This window comes from Pristiophorus japonicus, chromosome 7 (assembly GCF_044704955.1).
Source record: "Pristiophorus japonicus isolate sPriJap1 chromosome 7, sPriJap1.hap1, whole genome shotgun sequence".
Classification (NCBI taxonomy): domain Eukaryota; kingdom Metazoa; phylum Chordata; class Chondrichthyes; family Pristiophoridae; genus Pristiophorus; species Pristiophorus japonicus.
Genome location: NC_091983.1, coordinates 109475793 through 109497555, shown reverse-complemented (window position 1 = coordinate 109497555; position 21763 = coordinate 109475793). Strand labels below are relative to the sequence as shown.

Below are 21763 nucleotides of genomic sequence, written 5' to 3'. Positions count from 1 at the left end.
CCAATATAGGTCAGTGAGCACAGGGATGATGGGTGAATAGGACCTGGTGAGAGTTAGGATATGGGCAGCAGAGTTTTGCATGAGCTCAAGTTTATGATGGGTGTACGATGGGAGGTTGGCCAGGAGAACATTGGAATAGTCTAGTCGAAGGGTAACAACGGCATGGATGAGGGTTTCAGCAGCAGATGAGCTGAAGCAGAGGCAGAGATGGGTAATGTTATGGAGGTGGAAGTAGGCGGTCTTGGAGGTGGAGAGAATATGGGGTCGGAAGCTCTGCTCTGGGTCAAGTAGGTTGGTAAGGTAACACACAGTCTGTTTCAGCCTCAGTCAGGGAAAGGGATGAAGTCGGTTCCGAGATAACGGAGTTTGTGCTGGAGGCAATCGCTTTGGCCTACCCACTATTTAGTGTAGAATTTCAAACATGATACCAATACAGTATTGCATTGTTATTCTAGATAAACCTCTTTGGACATCACATAAGTGCATGTAGGCCATAACCAGCTTATTTTTTCCCTCATGTTATAGTATTTGCAGCACAGAAGCAGGCCATTCACCCCAACAGATCCATGCAGTGTTTATGCTCCACACACATCACCTCGCACTCTTCTAATCCCATCAACATATCCTGCTATTCTTTCTCCCTCGTGTGATTATCTAGCTTCCCCTTAAATGCATCTATGCTAATCGTCTCAGCTACTCTTTGTGGTACCGAGTTCCATATTGCACCCACTCTGGGTAAACATGTTTCACTTAAGAATGTCCAGGAAATAGCTCCCCTCAGCGCCTTCCCACCCCACTGGCTTCCTGTTTTTTTTTCCTTCTGAGCCTTTTCCTGGAGGCTGTGGCCAATGCTAGTGTGCAGTCCTACAGGTTATGCTGACTTAATCGATAAGTCCTGTCACCTGCACAGCTAAGCCCAATGCTGCCCTTGGCTTTATATTCATATATATTTTTCCAGCTCCTAGCACCAGATAGTGAATTGGCGCAGGGACTACAGCCTTTTTTCTCCTCTTGTTAATATAGTTAACGTATGGAGAAATTTAGAATTCAGCAGAGGAGGACAAAGGGTTTAATTAGGAAGGGGAAAATAGATTTCGAGAGGAAGCTCACGGGGAACATAAAAACCGACTGCAAAGCTTCTATAGAAAAGTGAAGAGAAAAAGATTAGTGAAGACAAACATAGGTCCCTTGCAGTCAAACTCACGTGAATTTATAATGGGGTACAAAGAAATGGCAGACCAATTGAACAAATACTTCGATTCTGTCTTCACGAAGGAAGACACAAATAACCTTCCGGCTGTACTAGGGGACCGAGGGTCGAGTGAGAAGGAGGAACTGAAGGATATCCTTATTCGGTGGGAAATTGTGTTGGGGAAATTGATGGGGTTGAAGGCTGATAAATCCCCGGGGCCTGATTGCATCCCAGAGTACTTAAGGAAGTGGCCCTAGAAATAGTGGATGCATTGGTGATCATTTTCCAACAGTCTATCGACACTGGATCAGTTCCTGCGGACTGGAGGGTAGCTAATGTAACACCACTTTTTAAAAAAGGAGGGAGAGAGAAAACGGGTAATTATAGACCGGTTAGCCTGACATCAGTAGTGGGGAAAATGTTGGAATCAATTATTAAGGATGAAATAGCAGCGCATTTGGAAAGCAGTGACAGGATTGGTCCAAGTCAACATGGATTTATGAAAGGGAAATCATGCTTGACAAATCTTCTGGAATGTTTTGAAGATGTAACGAGTAGAGTGGACAAGGGAGAACCAGTGGGTGTGGTGTATTTGGACTTTCAGAAGGCCTTTGACAAGGTCCCACATAAGAGATTGGTGTGCAAAATCAAAGCACACGGTATTGGGGTAATGTACTGGCGTGTTTATAGAGAATTGGTTGGCAGACAGGAAGCAGAGAGTTGGGATAAATGGGTCCTTTTCAGAATGGGAGGCAGTGACGAGTGGGCTCAGTGTGGGACCCCAGTTCTTTACAATATACATTAATGATTTGGATGAAGGAATTGAGTGTAATATCTCCAAGTTTGCAGATGACACTAAACTGGGTGGCGGTGTGAGCTGTGAGGAGGGTGCGAAGAGGCTGCAGGGTGATTTGGACAGGTTAGGTGAGTGGGCAAATGCATGGCAGATGCATTATAATGTGGATAAATGTGAGGTTTACACTTTGGTGGCAAAAACAGAAAGGCAGAATATTATCTGAATGGCGGAAGATTAGGAAAAGGGGAGGTGCGACGAGACCTGGGTGTCATGGTTCATCAGTCATTGAAAGTTGGCATGCAGGTACAGCAGGCGGTGAAGAAGGCAAATGGCATGTTGGCCTTCATAGCTAGGGGATTTGAGTATAGGAGCAGGGAGGTCTTACTGCAATTGTACAGGGCCTTGGTGAGGCCTCACCTGGAATATTGTGTTCAGTTTTGGTCTCCTAATCTGAGGAAGGATGTACTTGCTATTGAGAGAGTGCAGTGAAGGTTCACCAGACTGATTCCAGGGATGGCTGGACTGATGTATGAGGAGAGACTGGAGCAATTGGGCCTTTATACTTTGGAGTTAGAAGGATGAGAGGGGATCTCATAGAAACGTGCAAGATACTGATGGGACTGGACAGGTTAGATGTGGGCAGAATGTTCCTGATGTTGGGGAAGTCCAGAACCAGGGGATAAGGGTAAGACATTTAGGACTGAGATGAGGAGAAAAGTCTTCACTCAGAGAGTTGTTAACCTGTGGCGTTCCCTACTGCAGAGAGTTGTTGATGCCAGTTCATGAGATATATTCAAGAGGGAGTTAGATATGGCCCTTACGGCTAAAGGGATCAAGGGGTTTGGAGAGAAAGCAGGAAAGGGGTACTGAGGTGAATGATCAGCCATGATCTGATTGAATGGTGGTGCAGGCTTGTAGGGCTGAATGGTCGACTCCTGCACCTATTTTCTATGTTTCTATGGTAAATTCACACTAATTGTGTTGGTGTGTCGCTGTCTGTCCTCCGCACCAACACTAAAATTGTTGAGTATAAATCGGGTGAAGAGGCCCGAACCGACATCAAAGCAGAGTGAGACGGTCTCTTCGGAGTTTCACTTTGTTCTGGTGTCGGGTGAGGCCCTGATCTGGATTATGGTTCCTTTTGCACTGCAACTTCAGCATTGGTGTGGAGTTAAATAGCTTTTCATCAGCATTACAATTATGTGAATGTGCCCTTGGGGACCCTGAGACAAATTGTAACTTCCTCAAACTGACAAAGATTACACCACCAAGGACAGTTCATGATTGAATCTTGGATTTTTTGGATCTGTGTGGCCTACATATTGGATTAACCCACAGATATCTGGGAGCTGAAATCTAGACAAACACTGGAACAGTTAATTGGTGTTTATAAGCAGTCTTCAGTCAAGAATTTCATTGCACCCACAGTTTCTGGGGCAAAGTCTGTTTTCCCAAGGACTAAAACTTGTTTTCCAAGGAACAGTGAAAATTATTTGATCACTCGAGGCTTCAGTGTTTTCGGAATATACAGTGGTACCTTCGATATATACAGTAGTACCTTTGTTGTCTCTGCTTCTACTGTGTAATTCAGTACAAGTTGAACCTCTCTTCTCCGGGACTCCCTTATCCGGCACCATTCCCGACCACCGGGTGACTCATGCACATGCCGGTCAAAATCCTCCTTTCCCCGGTCTCGGAACATACAATTTAAAAAAAAAAAAATTAGTACTGGGTACTTGCCAATATAATCTTTCTCCTCCTTGCCCTGCTGGAACTCCTGCAGCTACAGTCATCAGGCTGGCTGCTTCTCCCCATAGCGCTCCCTCCCTGGGGTTGGGCCGGCAGGCCGCGTCCTCGGGCCGGCCACTCCTCTGCTCAACGCTCTCTCTGGGGCGCCGACGGGCCTGCTCAGGCCACGCCGCCTCTTCGGGCCCATTCGGGCTGCTCCGACACTTTTGGGCCCACTGACACTGACTACTTGGGAAAACCGACTTTACCCCAGAAACTGGGGGCAAATTTGGATACATTCCTAGGGACCTCAAGTTCTGACTTTGAAAAGAAACCATCGGATGCCTTAAGGAAAAGTGTGCTAAATATTTGTCCGAATCAGAAATGATGTTCTCGCAGCGGATTGAAATCTGATTGCTCAGACTCCCTGGCATCTACTCGGGGACCACATAGATCTGTTCCCTAGTTTTGGCAGCCAATAATCCAGAGGTGGGCTGTTCTGATGAAAAGCATCAGAGAAATTTTAGTGCATCGTGGTTTCAATATTTCCTTCCAAAAATTCCAGGAGTTCCTTAATGGGGACCTTTTTAATAAATGAGGGGAATAAATCTCCAAATTACTGCATCTGCAGCAGCTTTCAGATCTTTGATTTATTTAATCAGGAATTTGATTTTTATGATTAGAACCTTAAATGTTGGTTTTCTTAATCCACCTTCAGTGCTCTGTTCTATACCTCTGCAGAAGTAATATTTGCAATGTACATGAATTGAGGTTCACAATGAGTTTTCTTAGGCGGTCCCTCGTATTGAGGATGACTTGCTTCCACACCAAAAAGGGATAAGTTCACAGGTGTTTCGATGAAGGACCTAAATATTCCAGGTCCCGAACTACATGTTGAAGGGTGGAAGGTGCCTGTGCGTGGATTTTTTTAACGTGTGCTCGCCTTTGCACACCAGCCTCCACAGGGGCTTGACAGAGCTAGGTCTTGGTCCAGTGGCAAGGATTAACCAACACAACTGGAGACCAGCTCAGCTGCACGGACCTAGTGCGCACACATGTCTCAGTGTGGACTGGCCCGTGCTGCTCCAGGGCCCATGCCTCTGCTGGGCCCCGAACTCACTCCTCTCCTGGGCCCTAATCACGTCGCTTCATGATCACTCTCTGCTCCTTCAACCTGACCTCACCACTCCTGCTGTACCTGCCCACATTCCAGTCACCGATCTGGACCTTGGTGACATCCAATCCAATTGTCCTCTTCACTGTTGTCACCACCTTGCACCAGCTCGACAATGAGTGAGTGTTTCTTGGCAGATATAGAAAAATGGGGAATGATTTAGGTGTAGTCACTTTGATGATCATTTCTGCACATGGTATAAATTGTGGTGAGGCAGGCGATGTTTTAACTTTTTTGACTACTATTTGGTAGAATGAACATATTTGGAATCCCCCTTCACGAGTTTAATTAAATAGCAGACAAGTTCAATCCTGTGCTTGCCTGACTGCCAGCAAATGTGCACTTCCAGAAATGATTGCTAAATTCTGATCAGGAGCAGTAATTTCCCTACTACCAGCATGAAGCTTTCCAAATCTGAGCAATCGAGAGAGTAGCAGTTATGCTTGGAAAAGACCATTCATTTGCTGTGTCCCCCACTTCAGGGTTACCATTGCAGTCGCTCGAGCTCTTCCTCTTTTACGGGAGAAAATACTGTTTTCACTTGTGAAACTTAAAATTTTTTAAAATTGAAATCCAGTGGATTACATTAAATGTCATACATCTACATTTCTATACTTGTGTGTTATGGGTGATAAATTATATATTGTGTCCTCTGACACATTTTTCTTTAAGAAAGACTTGAAGAATTAATTCACTTTATTGGGATTATTCTCCGACAAATCAGATGTATATGCATCTTTATTGTTTGTTTTGTATTTTAAATAGGAAATTAGCAAACTGCTTTGAGTAATGTCACATTTGGCCAATGAAGAAGTGTATGTACTAGTCTGTTGGACTGCAGTGGAATTTAGGAACAGCCGATGGGTTAATGTGGGTTATTGTAAAACAACGTATAATGCCCCATAATTTGCGGTCAGTGCCAAAGCAAAGGTATTTGCTGCTGGCCCCGAAGTAAGCTTCCCACAAAGATCTTGCAAACTCTGGTGAGAAGTTTGGATTTTCTGACATGCAGTTGAAATCCACACGTGGGAATCCCATAGCGCGAGCTGCTATGATGTCGACAAGCCAATCACAATGCAGAATTCTTACAGACCGCGCCAGGAAGTGAATAAGCTCCATTGATTCTAACTTTTCTAAAATGTTATAGAGCAAAACAAACATTGCTGTTCTTGTATGGGGTAAAGGTAAACCTGAAATATGAACAAACTTAATTTTTAAAAAATATTTTAAATTCAATTTTTGATTAAAATGGATAAATTTGACACGCCACAAAATTAAAATTTGTTTTTCAGTGCCATTACATATGTTTAGCAGGTGATAAGCTGTTAAAACCCCAGTTACATCTAATCCAAAAAGATCGAACTTTTAACGGGATATTTAACAGGAATATTACATAGAAACCTAGAAAATAGGTGCAGGAGTAGGCCATTCGGCCCTTCGAGCCTGCACAGCCATTCAATGAGGTCATGGCTGAACATGCAATGGCTGAACATGCAATTTCAGTACCCCATTCCTGCTTTCTCGTCATACCCCTTGATCCTCCTAGTAGTAAGGACTTCATCTAACTCCTTCCTGAGTATATTTAGTGAATTGGCCACAACATCTTTCTGTGGTAGAGAATTCCACAGGTTCACCACTCTCTGGGTGAAGAAGTTTCTCCTCATCTCGGTCCTAAATGGCTTACCCCTTATCCTTGGACTGTGACCCCTGGTTCTGGACTTCCCCAACATTGGGAACATTCTTCCTGCATCTAACCTGTCGAAAGCCGTCAGAATTTTAAACGTTTCTATGAGATCCCCTCTCATTCTTCTGAACTCCAGTGAATACAAGCCCAGTTGATCCAGTCTTTCTTGATATGTCAGTCCCGCCATCCCGGGAATCAGTCTGGTGAACCTTCGCTGCACTCCCTCAATAGCAAGAATGTCCTTCCTCAAGTTAGGAGACCAAAACTGTACACAATACTCCAGGTGTGGCCTCACCAAGGCCCTGTACAACTGTAGCAACACCACCCTGCCCCTGTACTCAAATCCCCTCGCTATGAAGGCCAACATGCAATTTACTTTCTTAACCGCCTGCTGTACCTGCATACCAACCTTCAATGACTGATGTACCATGACACCCAGGTCTCATTGCACCTCCCCTTTTCCTAATCTGTCATCATTCAGATAATAGTCTGTCTCTCTGTTTTTACCACCAAAGTGGATAACCTCACATTTATCCACATTATACTTCATCTGCCATGCATTTGCCCACTCACCTAACCTATCCAAGTCACTCTGCAGCCTCATAGCAGCATCCTCGCAGCTCACACTGCCACCCAATTTAGTATCATCCGCAAATTTGGAGATACTACATTTAATCCACTGGTCTAAATCATTAATGTACAATGTAAACAGCTGGGGCCCCAGCACAGAACCTTGTGGTACCCCATGAGTTACTGCCTGCCATTCTGAAAAGTACCCATTTACACCTACTCTTTGCTTCCTGTCTGACAACCAGTTCTCAATCCATGTCAGCACACTACCCCCAATCGCTTGTGCTTTAACTTTGCACATTAATCTCTTGTGTGGGACCTTGTCGAAAGCCTTCTAAAAGTCCAAATATACCACATCAACTGGTTCTCCCTTGTCCACTCTACTGGAAACATCCTCAAAAAATTCCAGAAAATTTGTCGAGCATGATTTCCCTTTCACAAATCCATGCTGACTTGGACCTATCATGTCACTTCTTTCCAAATGCGCTGCTATGACCTCCTTAATAATTGATTCCATCATTTTACCCACTACTGATGTTAGGCTGACCGGTCTGTAATTCCCTGTTTTCTCTCTCCCTCCTTTTTTAAAAAGTGGGGTTACATTGGCTACCCTCCACTCGATAGGAACTGATCCAGAGTCTGTGGAATGTTGGAAAATGACTGTCAATGTATCCGCTATTTCCAAGGCCACCTCCTTAAGTTCTCTGGGATGCAGTCCATCAGGCCCTGGGGATTTATCGGCCTTCAATCCCATCAGTTTCCCCAACACAATTTCACGACTAATAAGGATTTCCCTCAGTTCCTCCTTCTTACTAGACCCTCTGACCCCTTTTATATCCGGAAGGTTGTTTGTGTCCTCCTCAGTGAATACCGAACCAAAGTACTTGTTCAATTGGTTTGCCATTTCTTTGTTCCCTGTTATGACTTCCCCTGATTCTGACTGCAGGGGACCTACGTTTGTCTTTACTAACCTTTTTCTCTTTACATATCTATAGAAATTTTTGCAGTCCGTCTTAATGTTCCCTGCAAGCTTCCTCTCGTACTCTATTTTCTCTGCCCTAATCAAACCCTTTGTCCTCCTCTGCTGAGTTCTAAATTTCTCCCAGTCCCCAGGTTCACTGCTATTTCTGGCCAATTTGTATGCCACTTCCTTGGCTTTAATACTATCCCTGATTTCCCTTGATAGCCATGGTTGAGCCACCTTCCCTTTTTCATTTTTACGCAAGCAGGGATGTACAATTGTTGTAGTTTATCCATGCGGTCTCTAAATGTCTGCCATTGCCCATCCACAGTCAACCCCTTAAGTATCATTCGCCAATCTATCCTAGCCAATTCATGCCTCATACCTTCAAAGTTACCCTTCTTTAAGTTCTGGACCATGGTCTCTGAATTAACTGTTTCATTCTCCATCCTAATGTACAATTCCACCATATTATGGTCACTCTTCCCCAAGGGGCCTCGCACAATGCTAATTAATCCTCTCATTACACAACACCCAGTCTTAGATGGCCTCCCCCCTAGTTGGTTCCTCGACATTGGTCTAGAAAACCATTCCTTATGCACTCCAGGAAATCCTCCTCCACTGTATTGCTTCCAGTTTGGTTATCCCAATCTATATGCATATTAAAGTCACCCATGATAACTGCTGCACCTTTATTGCATGCACCCCTAATTTCCTGTTTGATGCCCTCCCCAACATCACTTCTACTATTTGGAAGTCTGTACACAACTCCCACTAACGTTTTTTGCCCTTTGGTGTTCTGCAGTTCTACCCATATAGATTCCACATCATCCAAACTAATGTCCTTCCTAACTATTGCATTAATCTCCTCTTTAACCAACAGTGCTACCCCACCTCATTTTCCTTTTATTCTATCCTTCCTGAATGTTGAATACCCTTGGATGTTGAGTTCCCAGCCCTGATCATCCTGGAGCCACGTCTCTGTAATCCCAATCACATCATATCTGTTAACATCTATTTGCACAGTTAATTCATCCACCTTATTGCAGATACTTCTTGCATTAAGACACAAAGCCTTCAGGCTTGTTTTTTTAACACCCTTTGTCCTTTTAGAATTATGATGTAGTGTGGCCCTTGTTTCTTGCCTTTGTTTACTCGGCCTTCCACTATTGCTTTTTACCTTTCTGCCATCCGTTTCTGACTCCATATTACTTCGCCCTATCTCGCTGCATACGTTCCCATCCCCCTGCCATATTAGTTTAAACACTCCCGAACTGCATTAACAAATGTTACCCCTTGGACATCAGTTCCAGTCCTGCCCAAGTGCAGACCGTCCCTTTTGTACCACGGAAAAGCTGCTTCCTTCATTTCCCTGATTATACTGATTGTCGGCTATGGCAGTGGGGGTGGGGCCACACGCGACCAGTGTCGGAGCAGTGAATGACTGATCGCAACTTCAGGATTTCCGTGTTAGGATCTGCATGTGCTATATCCTGAAATTGCAGTCTGTTTGAAAGGGGTAATAACAGTGGATGCAGTTCGTTCGCTGTTATTGCCCACCACAAGTTCCGGGCCATTATCTCCTGTCGAAAGACCTAGGGTGCCAACCACTCCAGCCACTTGGAACATTTCTCCTCCACAGTCCATCTCCATGGCACTGCTTCTGGGTTCACTCCTCCTCGTCTTATTGGACATTCACATTTTGTGTACCTCAGGATTTCAGCTTTGGACCCCCTTCTTCATTTACATGCAGTCCCTTGGTAGCAACATCTGGCAGTGTGGGCTCAATTTTCACATGAATGCTGATGACACTCTGCTCTATCTTAAAAGAAGTGGCTGCATAGATAGTGGATGCACTGGTTGTAATCTACCAAACTTCCCTGGATTCTGGAGAGGTCCCAGCAGATTGGAAAACTGCAAATGGAACGCACCAATTTAAAAAAAAAAAACAAGGAGGCAGACAAAAAGCAGGAAACTAGATCAGTTAGCCTAACATCGGTCGTTGGGAAAATGTTGGAGTCCATTATTAAGGAAGCAATAGTGGGACAATTGGAAAAGTATTATTCAATCGAGCAGAGTCAGCATGGTTTTATTCAGGGGAAATCCTGTTTGTCAAATTTGCTGGAGCTCTTTGAGGATGTAATGAGCAGGGTAAATAAGGGGGAAACAGTGGATGTGGTGTATGTGGATTTTCAGAAGGATTCGATAAGGTGCCACATAAAAGGTTACTGCATAAGCTAAAAGGGGTTGGGGATAATGTATTAGCATGGATAGAAGTTGGTTAACTAACAGAAAGCAGAGAGTCGGGATAAATGGGTCATTTTCCGGTTGGCAAACAGTGACTTGTGGGGTGCCACAGGGATCGGTGCTGGTTCCTCAACTATTTACCATCTATATTAATAACTTTGATGAAGGGACCGAGTGTAATGTAGCCAAGTTTGCTGAGATGTTGGAATAAAAGGAAGACTTCTCTCCCGGACTACCTGATATAGGTAATTGACACCTCGCCCTTCGCCCTACGTATAATGTCCATGGAATTAAACAAAACCTTAGCTTCAACTGGCTTTATTTCGAGCAAATGCAAGGGGGGGGGGTTTCAATCATGGAACCTTCAAAGTACAAGAGGTTTCGAGTATAATTTATACAGGTTTTGGAGAGGAGCTACCCTCCTACAAAATCATCGATAGGTCTATTGCTATCAGCGGAGTTACATTGATTTGTCGACTCTTATCAGACTGCCTCTGAGTGGTACATGCAATTTTCCATCTCCCATCAAATGTTAATTGTGTTTGTTCCATGATTTGCACTTTGCCATAGTCTATATGACGCCTGAAGTAACTTTTCCAAAATACCATATTTAAGGAATGCTATACTTGGAGGTTGTTCAGAGAAGGTTCACGAGATTGATACCGGAGATGAGGGGGTTGACTAGCTTGGGCCGATACACAAAAGTTCAAAAGAATGAGAGGTGATCTTATCGAAACATGTAAGATATTGAGGGGTCTTGACAAGGTGGCTGCAGAGAGGATATTGCCACTCATCGGGGAAACTAAAACTAGGGGACATAGGGCCCAAGTTTGCCCCCAGGGTCAGAACGGCGCATCTCCGTGTGGTGCGCTGACTTTTTAGAACAGAAATGGCGCCTATTCTTTACCTTGGTATTTTCCCCTCCATCCGGTCGATCCAGGCCCTTGGCGCAGCGCAGAACGCGTGGAGGGCGGAGCCAGGTCCCGGCGCTGAAAACAGTGTTGGAATCTCTGCACATATGCGCTAGTGTGCAGTAGCTCCTCGCCCCCGAGGCTGCGTGGGAGGTTCCCGAAGCACGCCGACCCTAGTCCTGGCCAAATGGGTGCCCCGGAGCAGTGAAGATCGGACTTGGGCCTCCCTCCCTCCTGTTCCCCCCGCCCCCTGCCGTTCAGCCGTTCCCCCTCCTCCCCCGCTCCCTCCACGTCCTCGGCGGGGCGCGCCTGCCCGGCATCTTGCTGGGGGTGGGCTTCGGCTGGGTTTTCCCTCATCTGCGGGGCCCGTTCAGCCTCCTCCTCTTGTCTTTTCCCCCCATCTCTTTCCCCTCTTCCTCTCCCCCCTCCTTCCCTCCTTCCCCTCTCCCCCTTCCCTCCCTCCCCTCTCCCCCTTCCTTCTCTCCCTCGCCTCTCCCCCTTCCCTCCTTCCCTTTCCCCCTTCCCCTCTCCCCCTTCCCTTTCCCTCCTTCCCTCATTCCCTCCTTCCCCCTCCCTCACTTCCACCACCTGCTCGCCCCTGCCTCCCCCTCTTCTGCCGCCACCCGTTTTCCCCCCCCTCCCCCCCGCCACTCTCCCCTTCTCTCCCCTCCTCCCCCCTCTCCTCCTCTCCTGATCTCCTCGCTCCCCCCCCCCCCAATCTCTCCTGGAGCAACTAGTTTCGAATGGAGCATCTTAGAAATTGCAATTCTCGGCATTTAGTTTGCTCCAGTTCTAGTGAGTTAGAATAGTTTCATTTTAGAACAGTTTTTTTCAAAAGGGGGTGTGTCCAGGCATTTAGGCCTGCTTTGCAAGTTTAGGCAGCGAAAATGTACTCTAAACTAACTTAGAATGGAGTAAGTGTAGATTTTTAGACGCTCAGAAAAACCTTGCCTGCACTTTCGAAATTAGGCGCAGGGAACGAGAGATGGCGGGGGGAGGGGGAGAGTCGGGGGGTAGGGAAGTTTTCAAGCATTAAACACTTCACTTTTACAAATAAAGAGCCATCATTAATAATAAATAAATAAATAAATAAATAAATAAATAAATAAATCACTTTCATGTTTTGAAAATGATTACACCATCTCACACCATAACTATTTTTTGACTTAATAAATTTGCTAATTAACTGTTGACATGCCTAATCACAACCGACTATCTCAACCAGTTCCTCTGAATTTACGTCTTGGATTACAAGCTTTACTGCTTAATGCATTGCTAAATCAGACGTCCTTCAGAACTGCCCTCCTTTACCATATTGATTGCTTTTACAGAATCTTAGGTAAACTAACACACACCTACATGCAGCAGGTAGATGGAGATAAAAGCTGCATAAAGTACTTTAAAACATCCAGTCGCACAGGATCTTTACACCCTCAAGTGATTTTTGTATAGTTTATCAAATTATTTGAAGCTCTCTGCACAACAATACATTTTTAGCTTTGTCATTGTAATCCCCCAAATGGCTGAGCCACTGTGAGAAAGCTCATTGTAATCGCTTCTTCAGAAATTAATACAAAAACACACAACTCCATGGGGTGGGGGAGAACAGACACATGTTTAGGAACAAGCCCATCCCTTTTTAAATAATCACAATTCCAGAAACCCAGCTTTTCCCCATACCCTTCAATCATTTTATCTCCAGAAACTTACCTTCATTTATATTATTTCTCTCTCTCTCTCTCTCTCTCTCTCTCTCTTTTCCCTCTCTCTCTCTCTCGCAACTTCTTTCACAGCGTCATTACTCTTTGTGTAAATAAATGCTCAATGACTTCTCTCCTTGTTCCATGATACAATAATAAGGCATGGATTCGGGATGGTGCAGGCTTGATGATTCAAATGGCCCTTTCTCATTCCAGACTTAATGTTCTTTATAATACTTCCAGCTGAAGAAACCTCCTGGAGCTCAGCAAGTTGCAAAGGTTGGAAATGCAAACTACTGTACTGCAAGAGTGGTGGGGGCATGTGGGTTTGATTCTGTGATTGGCTCAGGCAGTGAGTTCCCGACGAAAGCTAAGACCCACAGGAGTGGTCAACCTCTGCTCTACAGAGAGGAAACAAGGAATGTCTGAGAGATCCGCCAACCCTGGAGCACCCTTTCCAGTCTCGAGTTGTCATTGTGGCTTTAGTAGGTTAATGGGAAGAGAATTGCAGCCTGGTCTGATGGGATGAAAGTTTTTTTTTTCCTTTTCTGCAAGAAACAGGGACACAATTAAGTTTGTGGAAAATCAGAATGACAGAACTTCCAGGATTGCATTCAGTTACCCTTCAGATAAAGCCCTGTTAATCGTTGGACATGGAGGCCAGTCTGGACTGCAGTGAGACCACGATGGTGTTGGAATGCGTCTGCAAGTGTCGGCCATTCTGACTGCCCTGACAAAATCTTGCAGTTGTGCAATCTGTTTGTTCAGACTGTTTATATCCTGTTTCATGATGTATGTCGTCAACTCGATTTCAATCACTGTCATCGAACAGCGATTTCCTCTTTGCCAATATGGTCAGCTTTTCCAGTTTGGAGATTGTGTTACTCCAATCTTTGACTATTCGCTTTGCCATGACCGTGAACTCACTCCGCTGCCGCACAGCGTTCAGGAGAGGCTTGTTGACTGCAATCCGTTCTGTCTGTTCTGCATCGACTTGCAAGCAGCAAAGAACTCCGTCAGTTAAGGCAGGCACTGTTCCCACAGGTCGCGGCCAGGGCTAGGGACGGCGTGCTTCGGGCCCCTCCCACAACCTGCACAGATTTCGGGGCGAGGAGCTACTGCACATGCGCGCACACTCCAGCACTCATGCGCAGGGCTGCTGGCAATAAATGTGCTGCTGTGAGCTAGCCTCGCCTGCCCCCCCCCCCCCCACACCGACAGACCTTCGGCGCCACGCTTTGGCCCCGCAGCTGCTGGTACGCTGCGCCGACCTGGAACGGGCCCAAGAAAGATCGCAGAATACCGAGGTAGACTTTAGGTGAACTTTTTCTTCCAGCAAACGGGTGTGCCTCTCGGAGGTGCGCCGTTCTAAAGGAGGACCGAAACTTGAGCCCATTACCCTCAACCATGTGAACTTTTATCTTGTGCAGTAACCTTTTATGTGGCATCTTATCGAATGCCTTCTAGAAGTCCAAATGCACCACATCCACTGGTTCCCTTTTATCTACCCTGTTCGTTACATCCTCAAAAAAAATTCCAGCAAATTTGTCAAACATGACTTCCTTCCTTCCCCTTCATAAATCCATGCTGACTCTGCCTGACTGATGCTTTTCCAAATGTCCTGCTGCTGCTTTTTTAATAATGGACTCCAACATTTTCCCAACCACAGATGTTCGGCTCTATTTCTTATGTTTACCACGCTGCTTCTCCATTCAATATGCAGCAGTTCCCAGTCTCTATCTAACAGTTCCCAGTCTCTATCTAACATTAAGATCTGGATGAGACAAAAGTTTCTCCAGCTTAATGTAAACAAAATCAAGCCATCCTCTCTGGCTTTTGCAAACCTTTATGCCCCTCCAGTAGCTTCTCCATTTATCTTCACAGCTGCCACTCCCAAGTTAAGCCCAACAGTGTGGAATGTTGGCAAACTGCTTGACTTTGAACTGAGCATCTTCTGTCATATCTCATCCATTGACACGACTGTTATTTTGCCTCCTGAATATTGCCCATCTCTGCCATTACCTTCACCCACTTTCTCGCTGAACTTTTTATGCAGGCCTTGATTACCTCGGGGCTGGAATCAATGATTTCCTGGTTGGGTTCTACACTTGACACCATCTATACGGTATCGGTCATTCAAAATGCTGCAACCCGTGTTCCCAGTAGCACTAAGGCTCATATCCCCATTCTTGCCATGCTCCTGGCTTCTTGTGACTCAGCGCATCTCTTGCAAATCCTTTCATGGTCTGACCCCTCACAGCCCCACAATGTTCTCGAATCCCATGGCCTTTCATGCACTCTCTGCTTCTCCACCTTTGTTACTCCTTTAGCCACTTCAATGAGTTGTTGCATGAACTGTGTCTACAATGGATGGATGACTTTGCAAAAAATGAATGATTTAGGTGTAATTTTTAACCACTTGCTGATAGTATTGAGTTCAATAGAGTCTGTTGTTAATAAGGTTGGTAAGTGCAGCTAGTGAGCATTCAATTAAAAATCAAAACCAGTCAGTTTTAATTAGTATAAACTTACTGATCAGGCTGTATTTCTAATTCTTGCACTTTTTCTTTTAAAAAGGCATGGATATGGAAAAAAAGAACCAAGGATGCTGGAACTTAAACTGTAGTTTTGGACCTGGAATGGCTCTTAAACCTGATTGCTCGGGGCCCCGCTCGCACTCCGTCTGCCCCGCTCGCGCTCCGTCCGCCCCGCTCGCCCACGATATAGGTAAAAAATGGGATGAGGTCCTACAAGCTGAGTTTAGGGAACTAGGATTAAATTTAAAAAGTAGGACATCAAAGGTAGTAATCTCAGGATTGCTACCATTGCCACATGCTAGTCAGAGTAGAAATAGCAGGATAGTTCAGATGAATACGTGGCTTGAGGAATGGTGCAAGTGGGAGGGACTCATTCCTGGGACATTGGGACCGGTTCTGGGGGAGGTGGGACCAGTACAAACCAGATGGTCTGCACCTAGGCAGGACAGGAACCAATGTCCTTGGGGGAGTGTTTGCTAGTGCTGTTGGGGAGGGTTTAAACTAATATGGCAGGGGGATGGGAATCTATGCAGGGAGACAGAGGGAAGTAAAATGGGGGCAGAAGCAAAAGGTAGAAAGGCGATAAGGAAAAGTGGAGGGCAGAGAAATCAAAGGCAAAAATCAAAAAGGGCCACATTACAACATAATCTAAAAGGACAAAGTGTTCAAAAAAAACAAACCTGAAGGCTCTGTCTCTATGCGAGCAGCATTCGTAATAAGATGGATGAATTAACTGTGCAGATAGCTGTTAACGGATATGATGTAATTGGGCTTACGGGGACATGGCTCCAGGGTGACCAAGGCTGGAAACTCAACATCCAAGGGTATTAAATATTCAGGAAGGATAGACAGAAAGGAAAAGGAGGTGGGGTCACGTTGCTGGTTAAGGAGGAGATTAACGCAATAGTAAGGAAGGACATTAGCTTGGATGATGTGGAATCTGTATGGGTCGAGCTGTGAAACACCAAAGGGCAGAAAACATTCATGTGAGTTGTGTATAGACTACCAAACAGTAGCAGTGAGGTTGGGCATGGCATCAAACAAATATTAGGGATGCATGCAATAAAGATACAGCAGTTATGGGTGACTCTAATCTACATATAGATTGGGTTAACCAAACTGGTAGAAATGCGGTGGAGGAGGATTTCTTGGAGTGTATAAGGGATGGTTTTTTAGACCAATATGTCGAGCAACCAACTTAGAGAGCTGGCCATCCTCGACTGGGTGTTGTATAATGAGAGAGGATTCATTGGCAATCTTGTGCGAGCCCCCATGGGGATGCGTGACCATAATATGGTAGAATTCTTCACTGAGGTGGAGAGTGACAGTTAATTCAGAGACTGGAGTCCTGAACTTAAAGAAAGGTAACTTCGATGATATGAGACGTGAATTGGCTAAGATAGACTGGCAAGTGATACTTAAAGGGTTGATGGTGGATAGACAATGGCAGACATTTAAAGATCACATGGATGAACTTCAACAATTGTACATCCCTGTCTGGCGTAAAAATAAAGCTGGGAAGGTGGCTCAACCGTGGCTAACAAGGGAAATTAGGGATAGTGTTAAATGCAAGGAAGAGGCACATAAATTGGCCAGAAAAAGCAGCAAACCTGAGGACTGGGAGAAATTTAGAATTCAGCAGAGGAGGACAAAAGGGTTTAACTAGGAGGGGGAAAATAGAGTACGAGAGTAAGCTTGCAGGGAACATCAAAACTGACTGCAAAAGCTTCTATAGAAACATAGAAAATAGGTGCAGGAGTAGGCCATTCGGCCCTTCGAGCCTGCACCGCCATTCAATAAGATCATGGCTAAGCATTCCCTCAGTACCACTTTCCTGCTTTCTCTCCATACCCCTTGATCCCCTTAGCCGTAAGGGCCATATCTAACTCCCTCTTGAATATATCCAATGAACTGACCAACAATTCTCTGCAGCAGGAATTCCATAGCTTAACAACTCTGAGTGAAGAAGTTTCTCCTCATCTCAGTCCTAAATGGCCTACCCCATATCCTAACACTATGTCCCCTGGTTCTGGACTTCCCCAACATTGGGAACATTTTTCCCGCATCGAACCTGTCCACTCCCATCAGAATCTTATACGTTTCTATGAGATCCCCTCTCATCCTTCTAAACTCCAGTGAATAAAGGCCCAGTTGATCCGTTCTCTCCTCATATGACAGTCCAGCCATTCCTGGAATCAGTTTGGTGAACCTTCGCTGCACTCCCTCAATAGCAAGAACGTCCTTCCTCAGATTAGATATGTGAAGAGAAAAAAATTAGTGAAGATAAATGTAAGTCCCTTACAGTCAGAATCAGGTGACTTTATAATGGGGAACAAAGAAATGGCAGACCAATTGAACCGATACTTTGATTCTGTCTTCATTAAGGAAGACAAATAACCTTCTGGAAAAACTAGGGGACCAAGGGTATAACGAGAAGGAGGAACTGAAGGAAATACTTATTCGGCGGGAAATTGATGGGATTGAAGGCCGATAACTCCCCAGGGTCTGATAGTCTGCATCCCAGGGTACTTAAGACAGTGGCCCTAGAAATAGTGGATGCATTGGTGGTCATTTTCCAACATTCTATTGACTCTGGATCAGTTCCTCTGTATTGGAAGGTAGCTAATGTAACCCCACTTTTTAAAAAAGGAGGGAGAGAGAAAACAGGGAATTATAGACCGGTTAGCCTGACATCGGTAGTGGGGAAAATGTTGGCATCAATTATTAAAGATGTTCTAGCAGTGCATTTGGAAAGCAGTGACGGGATCGGTCCAAGTCAGCATGGATTTACGAAACGGAAATCATGCTCGACAAATCTTCTGTAATTTTTTGAGGATGTAACTAGTAGAGTGGACAAGGGAGAACCAGTGAATGTGGTGTATTTGGACTTTCAAAAGGCTTTTGACATGCAAGAGATTATTGTGCAACATTACAGCACATGGTATTGGGGGTAATGTATTGACATGGATAGGGAACTGGTCGGCAGACAGGAAGCAACGAGTTGGAATAAGCTCGTCCTTTTCGGAATGGCAGGCAGTGACTGGAGGGGTACCGTCAGGTTCAGTGCTGGGACCACAGCTATTTACAATATATATTAATAATTTAGACAAAGGAATTGAATGTAATATCACCAAGTTTGCAGATGACACCTGGGTGACAGTGTGAGCTGTGAGGAAGATGCTTAGAGGATGGACGGTGATTTGGACAGGTTCGGCGAGTGGGCAAATGCACGGTAGATGCAGTATAATGTAGATAAATGTGAGGTTATTCACTTTGGTGACAAAAACAGGGAGGCAGAATATTATCTGAATGGTGACAGATTAGGAAAAGGGGAGGTGCAATGAGATCTGGGTGTCATGGTACATCAGTCATTGAAAGTTGGCATGCAGATACAGCAGCCGGTGAAGAAAGCAAATGGCATGTTAACCTTCACAGCTAGGGGATTTGAGTACAGGGGCAGGGAGGTCTTACTGCAGTTGTGCAGGGCCTTGGTGATGCCACACCTTGAATATTGTGTACAGTTTTTTGTCTCCTAATTTGAGGAAGGACATTCTTGCTGTTGAGGGAGTGCAGCGAAGGTTCACCAGACTGATTCCCGGGATGGCAGGACTGACATATGAAGAAAGACTGGATCGACTCGGCTTATATTCACTGGGATTTCGAAGAATGAGAGAGGATCTTAAAGACACATATAAAATTCTGACGGGATTGGACAGGTTAGATGCAGGAAGAATGTTCCCGATGTTGGGGAAGTCCAGAACCAGGGGTCACAGTCACAGGATAAGGGGTAAGCCATTTAGGACCGAGATGAGGAGACACTTCCTCACTCAAAGAATTGTGAACCTGTGGGATCCTCTACCACAAAGTTGTTGAAGCCAGTTCGTTTGATATATTCAAAAGGGAGTTCGACATGGCCCTTATGGCTAAAGGGGTCAAGGGGTATGGAGAGAAAGCAAGAATGGGGTACTGAAGTTGCATGATCAGCCATGATCATATTGAATGGTGGTGCAGGCTCGAAGAGCCGAATGGCCTTCTCCTGCACCTATTTTCTATGTTTTTTTTCTCTCTCGCTCGCGCTGTGTGTCTCTCTCGCTCGCGCTGTGTGTCTCTCTCGCTCGCGCTGTGTGTCTCTCTCGCTCGCGCTGTGTGTCTCTCTCGCTCGCGCTGTGTGTCTCTCTCGCTGTCTCTATTTAGAACAAAATACATCATGAGTGAGTAGTGGTGATTCAGTATTCATTCAACTTTAGTTTTTTTTTGCATGAGATTGCATCATTTTTAGCAGTGTTTGGGATTGCACTCTTGATTCCATCAAGGCAGTTGCCTTGATGAGAGAACCCCTTATTTAAAGGTTGATGCCCGATTACAGAATGAACATATGAAGTTGCCTTCTAAACAGAAATAGTTTTCAACAAAAGGAATTTCAGCAGTTTTTAGTAAGTGGAATGAAATAGGAACTAAAGATTAGTCAGCTGTTATAAGCACGTTCATAACTCACCAGGAAGTGACATTTAAAAACTGCTGCACTTTGAGCAAACACCAGAAATGGTTTTAGACAAGATTTAACTTGTAATATTTTTATTGGTGACCTGGTATTTACTGACAGTTAAAATTAGATGATGCAGGCTTTAATTCTACTTCAAAATATGTGTTTTCGCAGTTGGAAAAAAACAATTTCTGCATTGTGCTGCAATTTAGTACGGTGCTTTTTCAGATACTCAAGTCCTGCGTTACTGGAAAGTGGGTGGGATCTTTCTGACAAAGTTGCTTAGTTTGCAATCAAAAATGAGATGCCAAGAAGAATTTTAGGTTTCAGCTGCTGTTACAACGTGGCTTCTTTACAGATTGTTTTCAGACAACACTAAAATCAATTTTTGTGATGTCAATCCCAACAGGAAAATCGAAGAAGCGCCAGTGTGAAGCAACGTTTGACTACATCCCTCAAAATGAGGATGAATTGGAGATAAAAACTGGAGATGTCATTGAAATAATTGAAGAGGTAAGGCATTTTGTTGGCAGTTCAAGTTCCCTATTTTTTTTTGTTCTCTGTATAACAGCAATTGAAAATTACAGTCGAGATAAAATTATTTTAGGATAAAATATGCAACCAGTGAAGGTTTTTTATAAACTACGCAATTCAGTTTGTCCACCACCTGATGTATACAGATGTGTTTGGGAGACGAATGGGTGCTTCAATTTTCTTAACCGAAGATTACCTTCATTCTCAAGTCTGTTGTGTTTGCAACTATTTTTAGATATGGGGTGACATGAATGCTGCCAAACTGGTTGCAGGAATTCATGCTGCTGCCTGTTGATGATCAATCCAGCTTGTGTGAAGAACAGTCAGTATTTTCTATTTGTGGATTTGAATAGAAAGGACACGAAGCTAGTTTTTGTGGATAATGCATTAATTGTGCAAATACAATGACTTTTAATTACAGTTGTGCAATAATAGTAAAATGTATTTTACTCACATTGCTTGCATGATTAGTTCAAAATCTGCTTGTTCAGCTGGGGAAGTCATTTAGTATATTCGAGAGAAAGGAAGTGAAGATTGGAAAGATTTGCATACTTTTGTGGCTTGCTTGAGCAACTTTGCAATCATTCTGGGGAGAGTTTGGTTGCTCGACTAGCCCGGAAGAATGTGTAAAATGGGAACTTGAGCGAAAAATCTTCAATAGTATATACTGAGCTCAAAATAAGTAATTGTAGCTGTGGAAAATAGTGTTGTGCCGCAGAAGTCCTTGCAACAATGCTGCTATTGCTTATGATTGGGATTGTTGGTGTAATATAGATTGGACTCTTTTTTTTTTAAAGTAAATTCTTCCTCCTCTTTTCCCCACCTTTTTTACGACCCCCCCCCCCCCCCCCTTCTCTTGTGAAGACTTTGATTCATGTTGGGGTATGGTTTCAGTAGAATTGTGGAGGATGATCTTCCAAGGCAACAACAACTTGTATTTATATAGTGCCCTTTAACATAGTGAAACATCCCAATGCGCTTCACAGGAGTATTATGAGACAAAACAATTTGACACCGAGCCACATAAGGAGAAATTAGGGCAGGTGACCAAAAGCTTGGACAAAGTGCTCGGTTTTAAGGAGCATCTTGAAGGAGGAAAGAGAAGTTTAGGCAGGGAATTCCAGAGCATAGGGCCTAGGCAACAGAAGGCACGGCCACCAATGGTTGAGTGATTATAATCAGGGATGCTCAAGAGGCAGAATTAGAGGAGCGCAGATATCTCTTGGAGGGATTTGAAAACCAGGAT

The 21763-nt window shown here is 44.5% G+C and overlaps 1 protein-coding gene across 6 annotated transcripts in view; it reads left to right on the top strand.

Annotated features, from left to right (window-relative positions):
* The window catches only part of cd2ap (CD2-associated protein), a 249038-nt gene that overhangs the window by 128304 nt on the left and 98971 nt on the right, over nt 1-21763 (top strand). For 4 of the 6 annotated variants that reach the window (XM_070885236.1, XM_070885237.1, XM_070885235.1 and 1 more), the window contains 2 exons: nt 15541-15690; nt 20393-20496. The exons of 1 other annotated variant lie outside the window; for it this stretch is intronic. In XM_070885236.1, the coding sequence (XP_070741337.1) occupies nt 15541-15690; nt 20393-20496 (254 nt within the window). The remainder of the gene's footprint in view (nt 1-15540; nt 15691-20392; nt 20497-21763) is intronic. One more of the 6 variants, XM_070885238.1, reaches the window with a different exon arrangement.